The 18230-nt window shown below is 43.7% G+C and overlaps 1 protein-coding gene across 1 annotated transcript in view; it reads right to left on the reverse strand.

The window, feature by feature from the left end:
- The window catches only part of LOC110482174 (uncharacterized), a 34769-nt gene that overhangs the window by 14651 nt on the left and 1888 nt on the right, over positions 1-18230 (reverse strand). The window contains exons 2-7 of the mRNA XM_085590303.1: positions 16200-16359; positions 14149-14240; positions 12900-13132; positions 5722-5958; positions 5026-5103; positions 3211-3427 (exon numbers count right to left, since the gene is read on the reverse strand). Coding sequence (XP_085446429.1) covers positions 3211-3427; positions 5026-5103; positions 5722-5958; positions 12900-13132; positions 14149-14240; positions 16200-16359 — 1017 coding nt within the window. The remainder of the gene's footprint in view (positions 1-3210; positions 3428-5025; positions 5104-5721; positions 5959-12899; positions 13133-14148; positions 14241-16199; positions 16360-18230) is intronic.

The raw sequence follows: 18230 nt of genomic DNA on the forward strand, positions 1-18230 counted from the left end.
TAATAAATAAAACAAACGATGGGGAAATAGCTTCAAATCTACAGACACAGTCAGAGACGAGACACTCAGCACAGGATGATGCTGCTGGGTGCAGTGGGGCCAGTGCATCTCCACAGCACTCAGCTCAGCTTTGTGGGGCTTGTGGAGGCAGGCTTGTCATGAGAGGGGCAGGAGAGGAGCCCAGGGGCTCTGTGCTGGAGACAATCACTGTGCTGGATATGCTGAGGTGTCCTTCTGCAGGGACACACACACGTCCCCCTGCCACGGGCTTCATCTCTGGTCTCTCAGTGTAAATGGAAGTAACATGTTGCATATAGACAAGAAGATCAGGAGTGACATTGCACAAGGCATTTGCATAGTTTACAGTGAAAATGCACATTTTAAAAATCCCATCAGACTAATTCTTCCCTTAGGGTACAGGCAGTGATTCCCCCTGAAGACAGAGGTGTGTGTAGTGGAAGGTAACCCTTAGGACTTTTTGGTAATGTTTCATCATTTTTGGTTCTTCAGTCAGGATCCATTAGTAACTGTTGAAAAAGGTATTCACACAGGATCTAAAAACAAAGAGCCCTGCAGCCAAGGGACATACACCCGAGCTGTCTAACAAAGCTAAAACTGACATCACAGGCATTCTGATGTTTAAAACTCATCATGAAATGATGGCACCATCCCAAAAGGCAGGAAAGGGCTCCTTGATAAGAAACAGAGCAGCTCTAAGCAAGCTAAGCAAAATGTTTTGAAAAAGTATCAGTATGGGAATGACTTGGGGCACTGAGCTTCCAACTTTGAGTTAGAGATCTACAGCCATAGAGGAGAAAAAAAATCACAGCCCCTTTGTCCTTATTACAGCAGGAAAAATATGTATTAATGTTATGATTGCTTCAATTTACTCATGTGAATATTTTGAGAGTAAAGCTAGCTGAACCTTTTTGTCAAAATTTATTTCCAACAGAGCATGATACTTCTTTGAAGCCAAAATGTTTCATGGAAACATTGATTTCAACAAAAAGTTTTCAAGGGAAAGCTTCTGAGGTCCAGGCTAGAATCTCTAGTTACCTCTGGAGAGAAAAAAAGATTGAAAACCTGACCTTTTCAGATCCTTCCCAAAAACGGGCATTTGGATATAATTCCTTTTCACAAAAGCTTTACAAAGTTTGGGGGTTGTTCCAACAGGGAACGACAATAAATTCAAAACCTCAAAACCCATCATGAGATGGAAGAGATGTGCCCTGACCAGCTGCACTGGTCAAATTGATAGATAATATTTGACCTCAAAGGATAAAGATGTGTAAAGAGTGAGAAGTGAGATTTTCTCTGCTTTAGACTGCAATAATATTTGCTATGCCTCATGACCTCTCCGACTGCATTTTGGAACAACCCCCCCACCTCCTCCAGGCTGGCAGCCCACTGCTGAAGGAGCAGAGATATAGGGCAGCCATTGAAGGGTAGATGATCAAACTCCTACTGAAAATGCCCTGGAGATGAGTTAAGTTCCTTTTCCAATAGGCTGTTGCCATCCAAAGTCTCATGGCTCTATCAAGTAGCCCATTTCTATCCGAATAGCTCTGCTTGATATGCAGGATCTCACAGGGAAAAAAAATGTCCAAAAGGAGAGTTAAGGTGTAGGGCACAGCTACTTTGTGCCAAAACCATATGGCTCCAGTGCATAAGTGAGTGAAAAGCTTCAGGGAAGGAGGGACTGGATGACTCTAGAATTTGTAATTGGAACTGGACACTTTCTTCTAGGTCATTATAGGGATCAGAGCTTTAACCATTGCACTGACACTCCGTGTGAAGTGCCTCCTGCTTAGCAGAGCTGGAGTTGTGCAGACAGGGATGTTTTGTTTTAAATGTTCTCTGGGGAGCCTCAGAACAATGTCCAAACCAGAATGACACCAATCCTTGTCTCTTCCTGAGACTGGGTGATATAAATGCATCTGCAGGGGCTGGTTTTGCTGGAGAATATGGTTTCTAATGGCCAAATCCCTTGCAGAAATCAGAGGGGAAACAAATACTTGGTGACTTTATCCAGGTGGGCATGTGAAAATTTCCTGTGTAATTGTCCATCTTTAGAGACAAAAAAGTACTGAACTTCGAAGAAGGCTCAGGTGCAATCTCACAGAAGAATTTATAAAATGAGTAATACTTCCTTTCTTTTATTAAAATTATATTTCCAGTTTTCTTTTTTCCCCTTTACAATTGAAGTTTAGCACAGCTCTAGGGGGAAATTCAATTTTATGTTACATTTTTCTGTTTTTACTGCTAAAACAGGAGTGGCTTGTAGAGGATTTTACCTCTTATTTGGGATTTTACTTATTATGTCTATTAGTATTTTGTTCCCATATCTGACCTTGCACACATCTTTGAAAGAGAGCTTAAAAATTACTTATCTTCAATTTAAAAGGCACAGTGAGAGGTTCAGACTGACAATACAACTACCCTGTTTTGGTGTTTTGGCTCATGGTGCAGATATAAGGTCTGGAAGATGGGGTAGTTTGTGGGCTGTTGCTGTTGAAGCAGGATGGGAATGAATAGATTCTGACTTAGAAGGCTGTAATATTCAAAATTTTGATTTATTTAAAATATATTGCTCTTTTATACAGAGCTCTGCAAGGACTAAATCTATTGGTTCTGAAGTGAAAACAACTCAAAGCATTGGTGCAGAGTGCTTGATGCACAGTGATAGAACTTAACTATAAACAATGTGAAAAACAAGAGAGATAAAGAATTATTTACATTCTTTCTAGTTCTTTCCCAGGTGTCTGCCTGGCTAGGAACTCTTAGTTTCTTTCTTTGACTGAATCTGAGTCCCACAGGCTGTATCTTTCGTTCACTCATAGTGAAGCCTGCATGATTTACTTTGAGCAGCACCATCTCTGCTCAGTGCTGGTCACACAGATTGTACAAGGTGACCTTTCTCTCTGTTCCTGTCAGCCAGGGCTCACCACTTTGGACACTTTTAGCCAGGAATGTTGTTTGGATCACTTTGCCTCTCTAGAAGGGTTTATATTGATAAATAACTCTCGCACATGGTGTGCTATCAGTGAGTGCTGGCACAGCACTGACAGGGCAGGAGAAGCTTTGTGCCCATGGCTTGAAAATCCTCTACTCTAACCACTTCCCCAGCAGGACTAGATGGGAGGGGATTGCTCTACAGAGTGGTGTGAAGCAAAGCCACCCATTGCAGTGCCCACCACGCTCAGTGCTTACCTTTGAGGCTGAGCTCACACGCCACCGCTTGTGCCTTGGCAAGGACCAGATCCACCACAGCCACTTTAGCCCCAGCTTCTCCCAGGGCGTGGGCAAAGGCTCTGCCAATTCCCTGCCCTGCTCCCGTGACGTAGGCGACACTGCCGTCCAAACGCAGCCGCTCCAGGATGCGGCACTGGTTGCAGCCCCAGAAGACATCATCCTTCAGCACTTCTGTCTGCAACAGAGCACAAACCCTGCACAGTGAGGGGCAGAGCTCGCCGAACGCTCTGAAGGACTCTGCTGGTGAGAATGAGGTGGGAGCATGAGCAGGGATCTGCGGCAGGCGCAGTCTTCTCTCTCTCAGGACCTTTTCATAGACAAGCTCATAGACAATTTCTATTTCTGCTCCTTGTTATTCCCATGTGGAATGTGTTTGGAGAATTGTTTACCTGGGGTGAGTGCTTGATTGGATTCTGGTGAGGATTGTTTGAGCTGATGGCCAATCCAACCCACCTGGGGCTGGGCTCTCAGAGAGGATCATGAGTTGTGAGCTAGGGATAGATATGGTAGTTTGAAAAAGTGATTATGTGGTTTTAGTATCTCTTTTAAATAGTATATTAATGTATTATAGTATAGTTATGATAAAGAAATCATTCAGTCTTCTGAACTGGAGTCACAAATCGTAATTTCTTCCCACTAGGTTCTACAATTACAATAGGGATCCATGTCTTCTTGGCCCATTGATTAATACAAAAAGTATCATTAATCCAAGCCAAAAAGTCCCCTTATCTATACAGATATGAAGATCAAACAGAGCACTAAGGTGCCAGACAATGGAGCAGAAGGGCTGTGCACTGGGGAGATGCTACAACCATTCCACTTTCAGGAGAGTAGGATATGGCATTTCCTAGCCTGGCTTGGGTACAAAGTCTTAGAAGTTGACTGATTAAGTCTTCCACTTATTTCATCCCCAGGGCCCAATCTTTCCCTCAGGCTCAGCTAAGAGGCGAAGAACAAGGTTCCAAAAGCAGGATTTGGGTCAAGTTGAGTGCAATCAAAATATCTTCACAAGGCTGGTGCACAAATAAAGATATCAGCCAATAACTTAAACCAAGCTGTCATCTGATCAGCTGCCATACATCATTTCCCCCCAACTGGAATCAAAATGCAAAATACAAGATGTTTAAAATATTGAGTTTGAAATGCCAGGAATTACAGGAATTACCAGTGGGTGTAGCTTTGGGAGTGCTCAGGAACTGCAAAACAACCAGGATGTTTGGGTCTGGGTTTACTGAGGTAGGTCATTATGAGTCCAGATGGGAATTTCATTACAACTGGATGATGCCCACTACATAAAACAGAGAAAGATAAAAGTACCATTTATTCTTTAGGAAAAGCAAAATGTAGGGCCATGAAAATATCCAGCTCAGAGATCACAGGAGGGATTCTGTGCTGCCTTTGAGCAAAAAAATGAACTATTTCAGAAATGTCGTCCTGGTTCTTTTCAGCTGGTCTTCAGCTCCATCTTCCCACACTCCTCTGGATGGGAAGGATGGGAGAGCACCAGGCACTGACACCTGGTGAGCAGCACACGAGTGGCTCCAGAGATTCATCACAGGACCAGCTGATCTGAAAGACTTTGCAAGGAATCAGCATTTATCAGCTTTAGTGCAACCTGGACTGGTGATGCTTAAAGGTGCCAAGCTCTAAGCTGCTAAACCCATGATCATGGGACCACATGTTTGGGTTCTTGCCACCAAACTCCTGAAAATTATTTTGTCCTTGGCAGAGTCAAAATTTTCCCAGAAATGCTCACAGAGATAAAATACCCACCTTGGATTCAATCACTGCATCTGGAGGCACAGGGCTCCTCCGAATGAGGCTCAGTCCACTCTGAACAGGCAAAATCACCTGCAAATATAAAACAATTCTCATCTGCTTGGTACCTGGCTTTCTGTCACCCAAATTCCACTGATATGAAGGATTGTCCTCAGGCCACAGTAGTTTTTCCCCTACTCCTGTTCCTTAGCTGAGGCCAACACAAATATTTCAGGCATTTGTATTTCCTCCCATCCCTCTTCCAAACTCATTGCTTACACAAATGCCAGGGAATAAAAATGCAATCTTGTCTCTCCACTTTCTAAAATCACAACATATTTTCTGTGCATCCTATTACTTCTTCTTTTTATTCTCTTTGCTGACTCCTGTTGTGCTGGTGATGCCCTACAGCCCCCAGAGCCTTTAAAGCAGAGTGGTGATTCTTTAGTTGTGCTGTAGAGCTGATTATTTACTCCTAAGTGCTCTCCTTTTATCTTGCCTTTAACACACTATAAGATGTAGATAGAGCAGGACCACTCCTGAATATAGAAACTCATACCTACAGCTCAAGTGAGGTGAATTATAATAAAATCTGAGTTCATTTTAGGTCCTTTGGATAATGGCACCAACAAAAGAAGCATTTTAAAGAGTACTTTGCAAAATCCATAGATACAGCACTGCAGGCACCTTAACCAATGGCATTGCACTAACCTGCTCAACACGAGGATCTGAATTAATCACTGAATTTAATTTTCTGACAGCTAGTACATTTTCATCTGATACATTCTCCAGGTAGACTTGTCCTTTCATGAGTGTATTCTCAACACAGATCACTGCATCCATGCTCAGCAAGTGGTTATCCATGACAAAGCTGTAGTACTGAACAGCATTCCTTTGATCAGCATCAATAAAGACTATATCAAAGTGCTCATCCTCAGCATGCAATGCCTGGGAAAAAATTATATTGGAGAAAACACTAATTATTTACCTGAAAGTTTAACATGTTGCCATTAATTTGTTGTTTATATAAACACCAAACCAGACAGAAACTTGTTCTTTTAAGGTAACATTGCTAGAAATGCTTCTGGAGATCTTGTGAGTTTTCCATGCTTTGCAAACAATTCTTTAGCAACGAATCTCCAGATTTCTCAAGGAAAATCAGGATATAAAAGAGGATGGCTCGTCCCAGCTTATGGTGTTGAGAGTCACAGCAGAAACACCTGCAAACCTTGAGTCAAAGTAAATTGATCCATCAGGGTAAGACTGACATCAAACCCTGACACTGAGGTGCTGCAAGAAGTTCTCTCTTCTCAAAAGAGCAACTATCAACAAATTGAAGAGTGGCAATTATATCAGTCTGGGGGAAAAAAGAGGCATAAGGCAGACCTGGGAATTGCAAACTAGTGTGTCCCACTTCAGTAGCAGGAAAATGGTTGAAATCCCAATTAATATGGAATTATAAAGCACATGAAAGAACAGGTCATGATAGAGATAAAGCAGCACAGCCCCTGTGAAGGAAAATGATGTTTCTTTAATCTAAAAAAATGCTTTGGATGGCTCAGCAACAGAGAGGATAAAAGAGAACTGGCTGCTATCATCTAATTGGATTTTCAGAAATGTGGCACACCTTCCCTCCAAGCAGGCTGCTGATGATAATGTATAAAAGTGTTGATGGATGACCAGATGGGAGCCTTTACAGCCTTCTCCTGTGGCAGTTAATGCACTCGCTGCCCAAGAGGCTGCTATGGAATATTTCAGATTCCATCTGGGACTATTTAACTGCATCTGTGTGTGTTGCAATGAAACAACAGCTCATCCACCTATCTCGGCGAGCAGAAATGCTTTCAAGTCTTTGCATTTCAAGGGAAAAGAGAAAAACATTTCTGTTTTCCAGAACTCACTGTCTCTACCACGACTTCTAATGGTGCTTCTTGCATCCTCATTTCCCTTTTGTGTTTAGAGACATCGTGCACAACGAGTGATGAGCCATCCCTTGGGATGTACCAGCAAAAAGCATCCACAAAGGCAACAGAATGTGAAAAACTAGTTTGGTCTGGGAGTAAGTAAGGTTAATGGCTCCCAAAGAGGATTTCAGGAGCCTTTCAGAGACAGGAGTGTGTGGATTAAACAAGGAAATTGAGGAAAGAGATACTGAACTCCTCTGTTGTGCTCTGAACTCCTCTGTTGCAAACTGGTGTCATTGTGAGCTTGTTAGTGGTGAGGGAATTAAGCCTGGATAGTCACATTTATCTGTGGATGCTTGACAGCACAGAAACTCTGCTGAAAGCATTCACGAGCCCACATTTAGGACACATTACACTATAATGAAAGAAGACCTTAAGGCCAAATATATGCTGGTTTATTATAAATGTAGCAGGAACTGGGACATCTGGATTTCTAGGACTCATCTTTTCATCCCATGACCAACAGGAAAATCTTGCCCTGGTTCCCCCTTGAGCCACATGGGTGGAAAGCAGCAGGGACATTTTCGCTACTGTGGAAGAGTATCTTATGTCAGGTTGCACCTCAGTCAATCTGTCCAATGTAGATACTTCAGGAAGGGTCAGAAGATGAAAGATGGGTGCAGGAGCCCATCATGAAGAGAGATCAGAGGTCTCATTCCTCAGGAAGAAGAGCCAAAGCCAAATTCAAGTAATTATCATGACTTATCACTACATTCTGACTCGTAACCTTCCTGGGTGGAGGAGGTGGGGGACAGACATTCAGAAACAGATGTGGCCATGGCTGAACATATGTTACTCCTGCTCTGTGGGATGGCTCCCTAATGAAAAAGAATCTCACTTTTATGCACTGACTTCATTAGGTCCATATGGGATTGTGCAGCTCTGTGGGTATTAGCTGGACTTCTCATTTCAGCCCTCTTTCTGTAATGCCTACCCACTGACAGCTTATCTCTTTCTTATCTGTCTTCTGATACAGAGAAACCACCTTTTAGCATCACAGCATCCATGCCAGGAGGTGCCTGGGTTGGATGTGCAACCAGTGCACACCAGGCTGGTCCTGGCACTGCCTGGGTGTGCCAGGCCATGGCTCCTAAGGCATTTCTCTTCTGCCACTTCACTGAGTCCTGAGTGGCCAGTCAGAAATGTCACCTGGGCATCCAGATACCCAGTGCCTGACACACTGAAGGGATAACCTGAGTTTGTCCTGGGACCTGCCATCATTTCAGCTTCTTGTTTCCACAGCTTCATAATTGCTGCTGGGTTTTCCATATTTAGCTAGAAACAGCTCCGGGGCTATAAGAGGAATCCACAAAGTTCCTTGAACCAGCCTTACCTCGAGAGCAGGCTCTAAACAGCAGGATAAGAGCCACAGGGAGAGGAAAGTGCTCTTTTTCCTGGAGCTCCTTGGCTAGCAAAACACAGGTCACCCAGGCAGGTGGTCACCATGGCCGGGGCACACACTGGAGAGGGTTTCCTCACTGCCAGCACCCACTGCTGAACAAAAACAGCCAGAAAATAAAAATCTGCTCTAACTGCAGAGCCAAGCACTGGAAAGATGGGCACAGTGGTGGAGGGGACACCTCCATGCTGTCCAGTATGGTTGAGGGTGTTTAAAATGAGGGGTTGACCACCCTGGCCCTCCCAGCACAGACTGGGCCCTGCCTGGGACCTCACAGCACTCTGGAGATGTCATTGTCCTTTGCTTGGGGAGGCAGAGCCCAAATGCCTCCAACTGTGAGGAAAGCTGAGATCCAGAAGGAAATAATCTGCCTGCAAAATATCCTGCTGAAACTAATTTCCTGAGTGTTTACAGTGCAATCCCTGCTCCTTGCTACAGAGTCATCGTAGATGGTAACAGATGGCAATAAGAGTTTTAATTCAGAACAAACTTGGCTAAAATTAATACTTTTGCTTACAGTGAGTCATTAACTTCCTTTCAGATTAAAAAAAAAAAAAACAAAAAAAAAGTGTAGCACTGCTTTCCATTGAGGAGATGTACCAAAAGTGACCATGACAAAAGGCACAGAAGCTGATGGATACAGCAAAAAAATCAGGGAGAGGACATCCCAAATATAAACATGAATGAATCTTTTGCCAACACTCAGGGCAAACCTGATTGGAGTCCTGATCAGAGACAACACTCTCATAAGGCACATACAATCTCAATCAGAAAAAAAATGACTGCCCAGTTCCTTTGATATGGATCATACAGTCAGCATATTTGTAATAAAGATGTACTCAAAACTTATTACCTTTCCTGTGCCTTGTTCTTGACCTAAATGTAATAGCAATCCATCCTTGGGGTGCACAGAATACATGAAAAAAGTACAGTTTCCTTTTAAAAACACCATTAGAATATTTTACTGTGTGTGGACATACACTCTTGTTACTCCTAAATGCTATTCTATTGAGTACAGTTTATATTCACCAGCAAAGTGAAATCTCTAGGGAAGCCAGAGAGGGAATGCAATTTCTAGTAATAACAGCTCACAACAGTGAATACTATCCACTTATCCCCACAATTTCCAGCTATTTTGGACTCCTTTCTGAATTAACCTTTCATATCAAAAGGAGCAATTCTAGAGCACACTAGAGACTCCGACACAATTTCATGCATAATTTATTCACTCAGTTCAACATTAAACGCAGAGTCCTTGACTTTGTCAAGGTGGATTCTGTTGGCAGACTTCACAAGCAGCAAAACAGGAGAAATGAGATCTGCAGCTCAACCTCTTCACCTATTCTGTCTGCTAACAGGAGGGAAAAAAGAAGAAAGCAAACCCCGACATGCTTCCACAATGCCCTGCAATCAGAAGAACTGGCTGCAAACACAGCGTTATTTTTGTGTTGCATTTTCAATTTTAAAATGTAAGGATCAAAATAATGGATGGGAATAATTTTCTGATAGTTTGCATTCCCTCCAGACCCAATCCTGCATCCATTGTTCATCAAAAGTCCACTGGGATTTGAAGGAAGCTCTTTGTGCAGGATCAGGCTCTTGCTGGCAGCAGATCCATGGCAAGGCACATTATCCAGGCATGGCTCAACAGAGTTCAGACTGAAGGGAAGATTTGTGGGGAAATGTTTTTAAATGTGGCCCAGAATATGTTGAATAGGTAGCTAATTCCCACCAAAGACACCTGTACCTGAGACAGCCAACATTTCAAAATACTGTGCAAAATTCCTGAGGCCCTTGAGCACAGAGGATTGTGTTGTGATGTGAGCTCTGTGCTCTGCTGGGGACCTCACCCAGCTTGGCAGTGTCTGTCCCTCATGGAATTTTATCATTGTGCCCTCAGCTATCAAGTGAATCCTACCATGTATTTGAGCTCTCTGGCTCCTGTCTGATACTCAGCATCCCTTGACAGGTCAAAATCCCAGATTTGTGCTGGCTGTGATCTGGAACAAGAGGGAGGGAAACAGGCCAACCCCAGCAGTGCTGTGTGATAACACAAGGGAGCATCAGGGGGCTTCAGAGAGCCTGGCCAAGGTGCTGCCATGGACTGCTGTGCTGCCTTGGCTCTGCCCTCTGCCCGCTCCCAGCCCTGCTGAGCCTTGGATTTAGGAGAAAGAGCCAAAGCCACTGGGGGGACATCATGGCCCCACAGTCTGAGGTGCCCTGGCACAGATGTGTTGCATCCTTATCTGCTGCAGGATCTGGCAGCTTCCTTGCAAAGGGCAGAAGCAGTTGTGGGGGCAGCACAGGACACATCCTGCAGCACCTGGATGAAGCCTGAGGCTGGGATGCAGCTCCTGGGCAGAGCAGTTTTACACCCAATGGAGAGATCATACTCCTTCTGACAGTTTGGACATGCTGAATCACAGCTTCATGCAGCAGAGAAGGAATTCCCTGGCAGCTAGTTAATCTATAGACCATATGACATTTTCTTGCTTTGAATGGGCCAGGGCAGTGAGGCAAATCCTGCTTCCAGGATTTTTGTATTAGTGCGAAAATTTGAGTAGCAGCAGGTAAGCAGAAATATTGCCTTGCTGTACTCAGCTTAGAAGGAGGATTCAGCCATCATGACCAAGCAAGAAAGCTTTATCAGACACCTCAAAGAGCCCTGGTGGGTGACCAGCTCTGCCTTCTAGTTTCTACAAAGGGACAAGAATGACACCTAGGGCTGCAGACTGTAGGCAGCAGGGACAATCCTTGCCAGAATCCAGCTCTTCTGTACCTCAATATGCTCCTGAACCAATGTTAGCCAGCTCTGCTCCAGACCAGCCTCCCCACAGACCACGAGGGACTGAAATGTTCTGTCCCTCTGTGAGGCTGAGCTGTGAGAGCCCTGCTGTGCCACCCTCACCCATCTCCTGCCTGTGGCTGCCTTGTCCTCCTGCCTCTCAGCTGCCCACGAGGCAGCAAAGGAAGCTGCTCAGTCTCCAACCCACACTGGTCATCTGGGAGGGAAAAGGCAGCACGCTGTCCACAGCTGAGTCTCTTCCACATCCCCAGGCATCCCACGCAGCTGCCACACTCCAGCTGAGCAAACCTCAAGAATCCCAAAATGCACCAGAGAGGCCACGGAATTCATTGTTCCAGCATTTACAGCCATTGTGGATTAAACCTGTAGGACAGCCCTGATTGTCCTGATACTGATGACAAAACGTCTGCCACACTGAATAGCAAAAGTTCAGAGCCCAGTGCAGAAATCCTGCACAGAAAGGTGTCCCCATGCTGGGAGCTCTCCTGCCAAACACGAGCATCTCTGTTCCCAACAGCTCCAAGAGGTATTTGAAGTTCTGAGCACCTGCAGAACTGGGGTCAGGATGTGCCTTCATGTTGCAATTGGAGGATATAAAATCAATTGCAACATTCTGTTTTAAGGATTTAATTTTCATGTCTCTGCTCCCTTCTTTAATCTCTACACAGCATGTACTCTGCCTGCCTCTAGATATTTTAATTCAGTCACAGTAAGTCAGTTGCACAGAATGGGCACTAGAGAGCAACAGCAATTCAATTAATTTCACACTCACTGCAGGGAGCTGGGATTTTAAATGCTGCACATTGCAGGTGATCTGTAACATTTCGGTTTTTTGTATACTTGCAAAGCTCTTTGTTTCTTTTTTATCAAACTCGGAGGTCATGAAAACCAGAGGTCAGAAAGCTCCTGGCCATTTCATTTTAGAAATAAATATAGTACCTGCTAATGCAAATAAAGTTACAATCAAGCTCACACTGACACATTCTGATTGAAAATGAAATCTGATCAAATTGATTTGTATTAATAATAGAAAGGCTTTTTAATAAACCTGGTATGGGCACCACCTGTCTCCTGCTGGACCCACAGCAGCATCCTGGAGATCCATAAACTGGAATTAAATGTGAGCTGCCAGCAATCATAAGATTTCTCTTTCTTGGGACAAAGTTAGCAGTCAGAATGAAACAAGTACAGAATGAAAGAAGTCTGAGGCTAATCACATTGCTCTGGAAGTGAGAAATTGGGGCCTGACTCGTCTAAGAGTTTGCTGTGGGGAAAAAGGGTGAGAGGTTTTGGCAGAATTACAAACTTCTCCAGGAGTTTCCCAGCTCTTGTGAACGTTGGGAGCAAGCTGTCCTTCTCAAAAGTTGGCTCAGCAGGGCACAGATCCATTCTTCCTGTTTGTTATATTTGGAATTAGGGGCCCGAAACAAAGGCAACCCTTGTTGAGTTAAACTGCCATTGAAGCCTACAGACCTGCATTGAGAGCCTGTGATTCCTCTGATCAAAAAGCTGCAGGATTTTAGTTAAAAGGGAGAAAAACTCTTGTGTGACAGAGCTGCCCCATCGTACACTGGAAATAAGAAATACCCTCAGTGCAAGAGTGTGTTTACACATTTGCAAGCAAACCAAAGCATCATGTGGGCAGGGAATAAGACCTGCCTGAAATTCTTTAACGTGCTCTTCACAAGAAATCCCAAACTCCCTTTCCAGCTGATTTTACCTCCAAGGTGTCTGCAATTGGTCCCACTTGCATGCTTATCTTTTTGCCATCTGAGGAATAATCAAATGCTTCCTGGCTGTTCACTCCGAGATACGGCGTTTCTGCACAGGCAAAGATTTTGCCATTGTTTGGCAATTCCTCTGCAATAGCAAGGATACTGTAACCTTTAAGCTTGCCAATTAATAAAATCTTCCTGGCTCTCATCATATGGACAAACATCCTAAAAATTTGGCCTGTGGAAAGACAAGAAGGAAAATTTGAAAATAAAACCATGAGAAAGACTATACTTTGTTCACAATGAAAATTTGACATGCCTTTTAAGTGATCTTTAAAAAAAACACCCTAATCTTAAAACACTCAAATAAAGGTTTAACCACAGAATCTGACAAAATTTCATCTAAAAATGCAGCTAAAAGACAACAGAATAAAAGGACTGATTTTAAATGTAGAACCGTTATCATCAATGCTGCTATTGTTCAACTTCTTGTTAAATAGTGCTTGAAATATTGCATATTTTAACATTCCCCCCATATGAAAATGGCTTTGAGATGGCTCCATATTCTTTCTGGAATCCAGCATAAAAAAAAAAAAAATCACTACATTACCTTGCATTTGCTCTTAGAGTCATTATCCCTAGACAGCACCATCATTTAAGAAATTTATCATCAGTGGTGTCCTTCGAACAATGTATTAGTGTAATAGATTATAAGAGTATTTCACTGGGATGATATATTACTCCAAAGATGAGAACATCTGGGAAGAATGAATCTGGGAATAAATTTAGTGTAATAGGCTTTATAAGAGATATAAGCCTGGGTGTTTCTACTTGTAAAGGTGCAGGGCTTGGCCACAGCCACCTCCATCATAAAAAGCATATAAACCCCCATCAGACATCCCAAACCCAAATCAGAAGCATTTTTCCATCCCTTCCCCTTCCAGGAAGGGTGATGATCTCTTTACCAAGGGATTCACTTTAATTATTCACTGTGAATTAAAGCACTTGTGTGGGCACATGTGAGTGAATACAAGGGCATGGAAGGCAGGGTACAGGAAAACTCATGCCAAAGGACATCAAAGCCCACAAATAGCTCATATACTTCTTAAAAAGTAATTTCCCACATTTTCTGAGTATTTCCACGGCATTCATCCTCCCCTTACTCAAGACAAAGTAGAGGATGATAGCTTCAACTTCAGTGACAGATTTTACACCAATCTGGTGCAATTTTACCCTCCTGGTTGAACAACTTGCCATTCAAAGAGCCAGAGGCACATGTTTCCTGCAGCCTGACTCTGCTTTCAGCTCCTTCAGCATCCCCTGGGATGTCTTCAGATGAAGTTTTTCTGGAAAAAAAAGAAATTTCAATATTATGATAACAACCAAAATCTGAGCGTTCAGCATAAAAAGCAACAACCAAGAGGGAACTCCTGGAAACCTCTGTCTGTGCATGACCATGAAAAATTAGCCCAGAAGCATCACAAGTATCCTAAATTCCAGTCCTAAGAGAACCTAGTTTGGCAACAAGCACAGCTCAGTGCTGGCAGCCACCCCACTCATAGGGGCTTGGGAAGGAGGGACCATGGGGTTAAAGGAAAGAATTCCCCACTGTTCAACCCCAAACCTTTCCCATTTTCAGCTGGTCCCAGACAGGTCTCTGTCTATCTGCTGCTTTGGAGTGAATTACTCCAGTTACCTTGGCCAGGTTTTGTTCAGTTCTACAATTATTAGTTTTGTCCCAGCCAAAAATAAGGTTTCTTTGCAGAATAGAGGGAAAGATATAAAATCTAAATTTCTCTTACAAGGCAGGGGAAAAAAATGTTTTTCCTCACAAAGTGCTCAGAAAAGCAGGGTGCCTCCAGATGCTATTTCACAGAAGCCAGGCCTGTGACAATGTCTCTGGATGAAGTGAGATGATACCTATTACATGGGGAAGGCAATAGAGGACTGGAAGAAGTCCATAGCCTCCAGACAGGTTAGATTACCCTCTCTGAAGAAAGTAACCACCAGAAATGGATGGTGATCATTCTTCAGGCCAGAATTTAGAGCCATTTCAGTGTTTTTTTTTCCTTCAGCTGCCCCCCTCCACTCCTCAGTAAAATGAGAAAGAATTCATAACCCGTGTCAGCCACAGTCAGATAATCCAAGACTTAAAGAGTAGAACATTTCATATAACCTCTTTTCTGCCCCTCACAAATGCTTTAACAACTTTAATAAGATAATGTATAGCTATTATCCTACAGCAAGTGTAAGTCAAACAACTATCAGCTATTATTTCAGCAACAGAGAGAATGTTCAGCCTTCCCATAATCCACAGCCTGGAACAGTTTACACATTGTCAATTTTAGACAGAACTGGCTTTTTCCACATATCAAAATGTACACTGATTAATGGGAATTGTTTAGCAGACCCCACATGGCTGGGTAATATACTGTAGCTCAAAAAAGAATAATGAGGGTATCAGTTGGACTTCTGAATTAATGATACCTTAAATTAGTTTAATTAATTAGTTTAGTTACCAGAGTAATTTAGTTAGCAGATTAATTAATGTTTGTTGAGTGCTTGGAGATAAAAGCCATATATAAAGGCTGTTATTAGAGGGTGGATCCAGAGGTGCAGGTTTTCTTCACTCCTAATTTATCCCAGCTGGATCCAGGGGCTCACTCTGAGCCTTCCAGCAAGCACTGTGTGGAGGCTGGCATTCCCCAGGATATGCTCCAGCTCAGACACTGCTGCAGTCAGCAATCAGTTGGGAGAATATCTCCAAAAATTTACCCTTAAAGCTTTTTGCTGTCACCTCCTTTCCTGCAGGCTGTGGGCTCACATACACGTTCATGCACACTTTGATAAATGTTTGGGTGCACTTCAGTCTCATTCCACCTCTCTCAGGGTCCAGGTGTTGAGGTGACCCCAAGAATGTAAAAGTCTTTTTCTCCCAGCCTGTGCAGCCAAAGAAGAAGTCGGAATGCACAGGGTTGGCTTCTCAAGGTTGTTTATTTTTTCTTATCTATAACATTCTTTCTCTGACCTGCTAAGCTCCATCTAGCATCTCATCCATGGCATTCTGTCTGCCCTCCAGGATGGTGTTTACGTTTTATACTAAAAACTACGTGCACTGTGTTTACAATAACTTGCCAAAGTCTATCATTTATGTTAGACAGTGTGTCTCTACCTTAAACCAATAGAAAAGTGTCACACCTCCTGCTGCTGTCCCCCACGTTTCTGGCATGTTCTGGACAGAAAATCCAACAACACATTCATCCCATCACAGACAAAAGCACCAGGTTGCAAAGGAGAATCTGTACCTCTTGGAAGTTGACATTGCATCCAGGTAAGGGTCTAGTCCAAGAGCAACATCAAGAGCTTTTTGTAAGTAATTCCTGAGCTGTTCGGGTACACGAGAGTCACTGAGGGCTATTTCTTTGGCTTTGAGAAGGTGCTCAGCAATGTGCCCAGCCACAGTTTCTGAAATGGAAATTAAAAGGAAGAATAATGATTTTGTAACTACTCAATCAGTGGAAGTGGAGTTTAAAGTACATAAACACAGGTGTGTTTTTATTTTCAATACAAATTACAGGGTTTTGATGGGCTATGAGAACAATCACAAAAACCTTTTCAAACTGAAAACATCTTATACTTCTAATAGATTTTTGCTGCATGCATTCTCCCTTTTTTCCCCTCAGAGCTGATCAAGAATAAGAATGTTTCAAACACATGAATTTTGCTTTTAAAGCTCCAAGACAAAACATCAAACACCAAACAACTCCATATAAACCCTGCTCCTCCAGGTCTGATTTTCCTTGGAGAAAACAGAATGCTTCCAACACTGCTCTTGCCAAACCAGGCAGGAGATGCAGGCAGTGGGGGAAGCTTTGTAAAAAGAAGGATCTGTGTGTCCATGGGATGTAAAAGTCCCCAAGCTGTGTCTGTGCCAGGCAGGCTGCTGTGCACCACACAACGTGACAGCGTGTCACAGGCTGTGGAAACACCTCCAAGAACCAGATCACCTTGCTCTGGGAGCCAAAGCAATGCTGCCCATGGCACTGAACCTGCCCTGAGATCCCAGAAAACCCTTAAGGCACCAATCCACCATGGATCACAGCAAGCCGTGGCTCAGGGGGTGAGGCAAGGTTCTGAGGAACTCCCCCACTCCTCAAGTGTAAGAGCACATGCTGGGTTATGAAAGCACCTGGAGACACAGGCCAAGAGGCTGGGGTGGAGCAGATTGCCCCTGGCAGGGTTTTATTGCCTGTGATAGAAAAGCTGCAGAGAACTACACGGAGTGAGTGAAAAAAAACCATCTCTTTTACTTCTGTGGCTTTCCAGTACCTGAAGGGAGCCTACAAGCAGGATGAAGAGAGACCATTTACAAGGCATGAAGTAGCAGGACAAGGGGGAATGGCTTCAGGCAGAAAGAGGGTAGGTTTAGATAACTATTATGAAGAAATTCTACTCTGAGAGGATGATGAGACACAGGGTGCCCAGAGAAGTCGTGGCTGCCTCTGGATCCCTCAAAGTGTCCAAGGCCAGGCTGGACAGGGCTTTGAGCACCCTGGGATAAAGTGTCCCTGCCATGGCAGGGGGATGGAATGTGATGAGCATTAAGATCTTGTCAAACCGGCCCATTCAGTGTCAAACTCAATTCAGTGATTCTGTGATACGATGGCAGGATTTACATCTCATCCCAATCTCTAGCCATCAAGGGAAGCTTTTATCTCTTCCAGCAGTTTTATAAATAATTGCAACTGCAGGAATAACCACCCCTTTCCCAACCCATGCTGGTTTGCTGACCTCAGCCCAGCTACACTTCAAGTGAAGAGGACACATGTTCTTCCTGCAGCATTTTCTACATGAGGGAGCATCCCCGGGCTCCCACTGCTCAGCTGGAGAGTGCTGGAGGTTGGGATCTACTCATCCTCCCTGCCAAGCACTCAGGCTTTTTGCTAATTTAGGGGTAAAAACATGTTTATAATCCATGTCGGCTTTTAGTAACAATCATGTTCTGCTTCTGGATAAGTAACAGACAGGGATTGCCTGTCACACAAAGGGGAGGAAACAAGACTTAACCCCAGCTGTTTTGTAAGCTGTGTTATAACACCAAACGTGAGAGCCAAGAGATGCTGCAGGCAGGGCATGCCAGGAGCAACTCTCCATCCAAGATTACACAACCTTTGCAGGAAGTGCTGCATTTTTTGCAGCTTGGTGATGCTTTGGACCAACAGCAGAGGTCAGAATTGTCCTCATTTATGCAAGCACCAGACAAGTCAGAGCAGAGCTCAGAGCTGGCTGCCCGGCCCAAGGCTCTGAGCACTAAGGTGAGCTAAACTTTATTTTAT

This window comes from Lonchura striata, chromosome 12, assembly GCF_050655825.1.
Source record: "Lonchura striata isolate lonStrDom1 chromosome 12, ASM5065582v1, whole genome shotgun sequence".
Taxonomy (NCBI): Eukaryota; Metazoa; Chordata; class Aves; order Passeriformes; family Estrildidae; genus Lonchura; species Lonchura striata.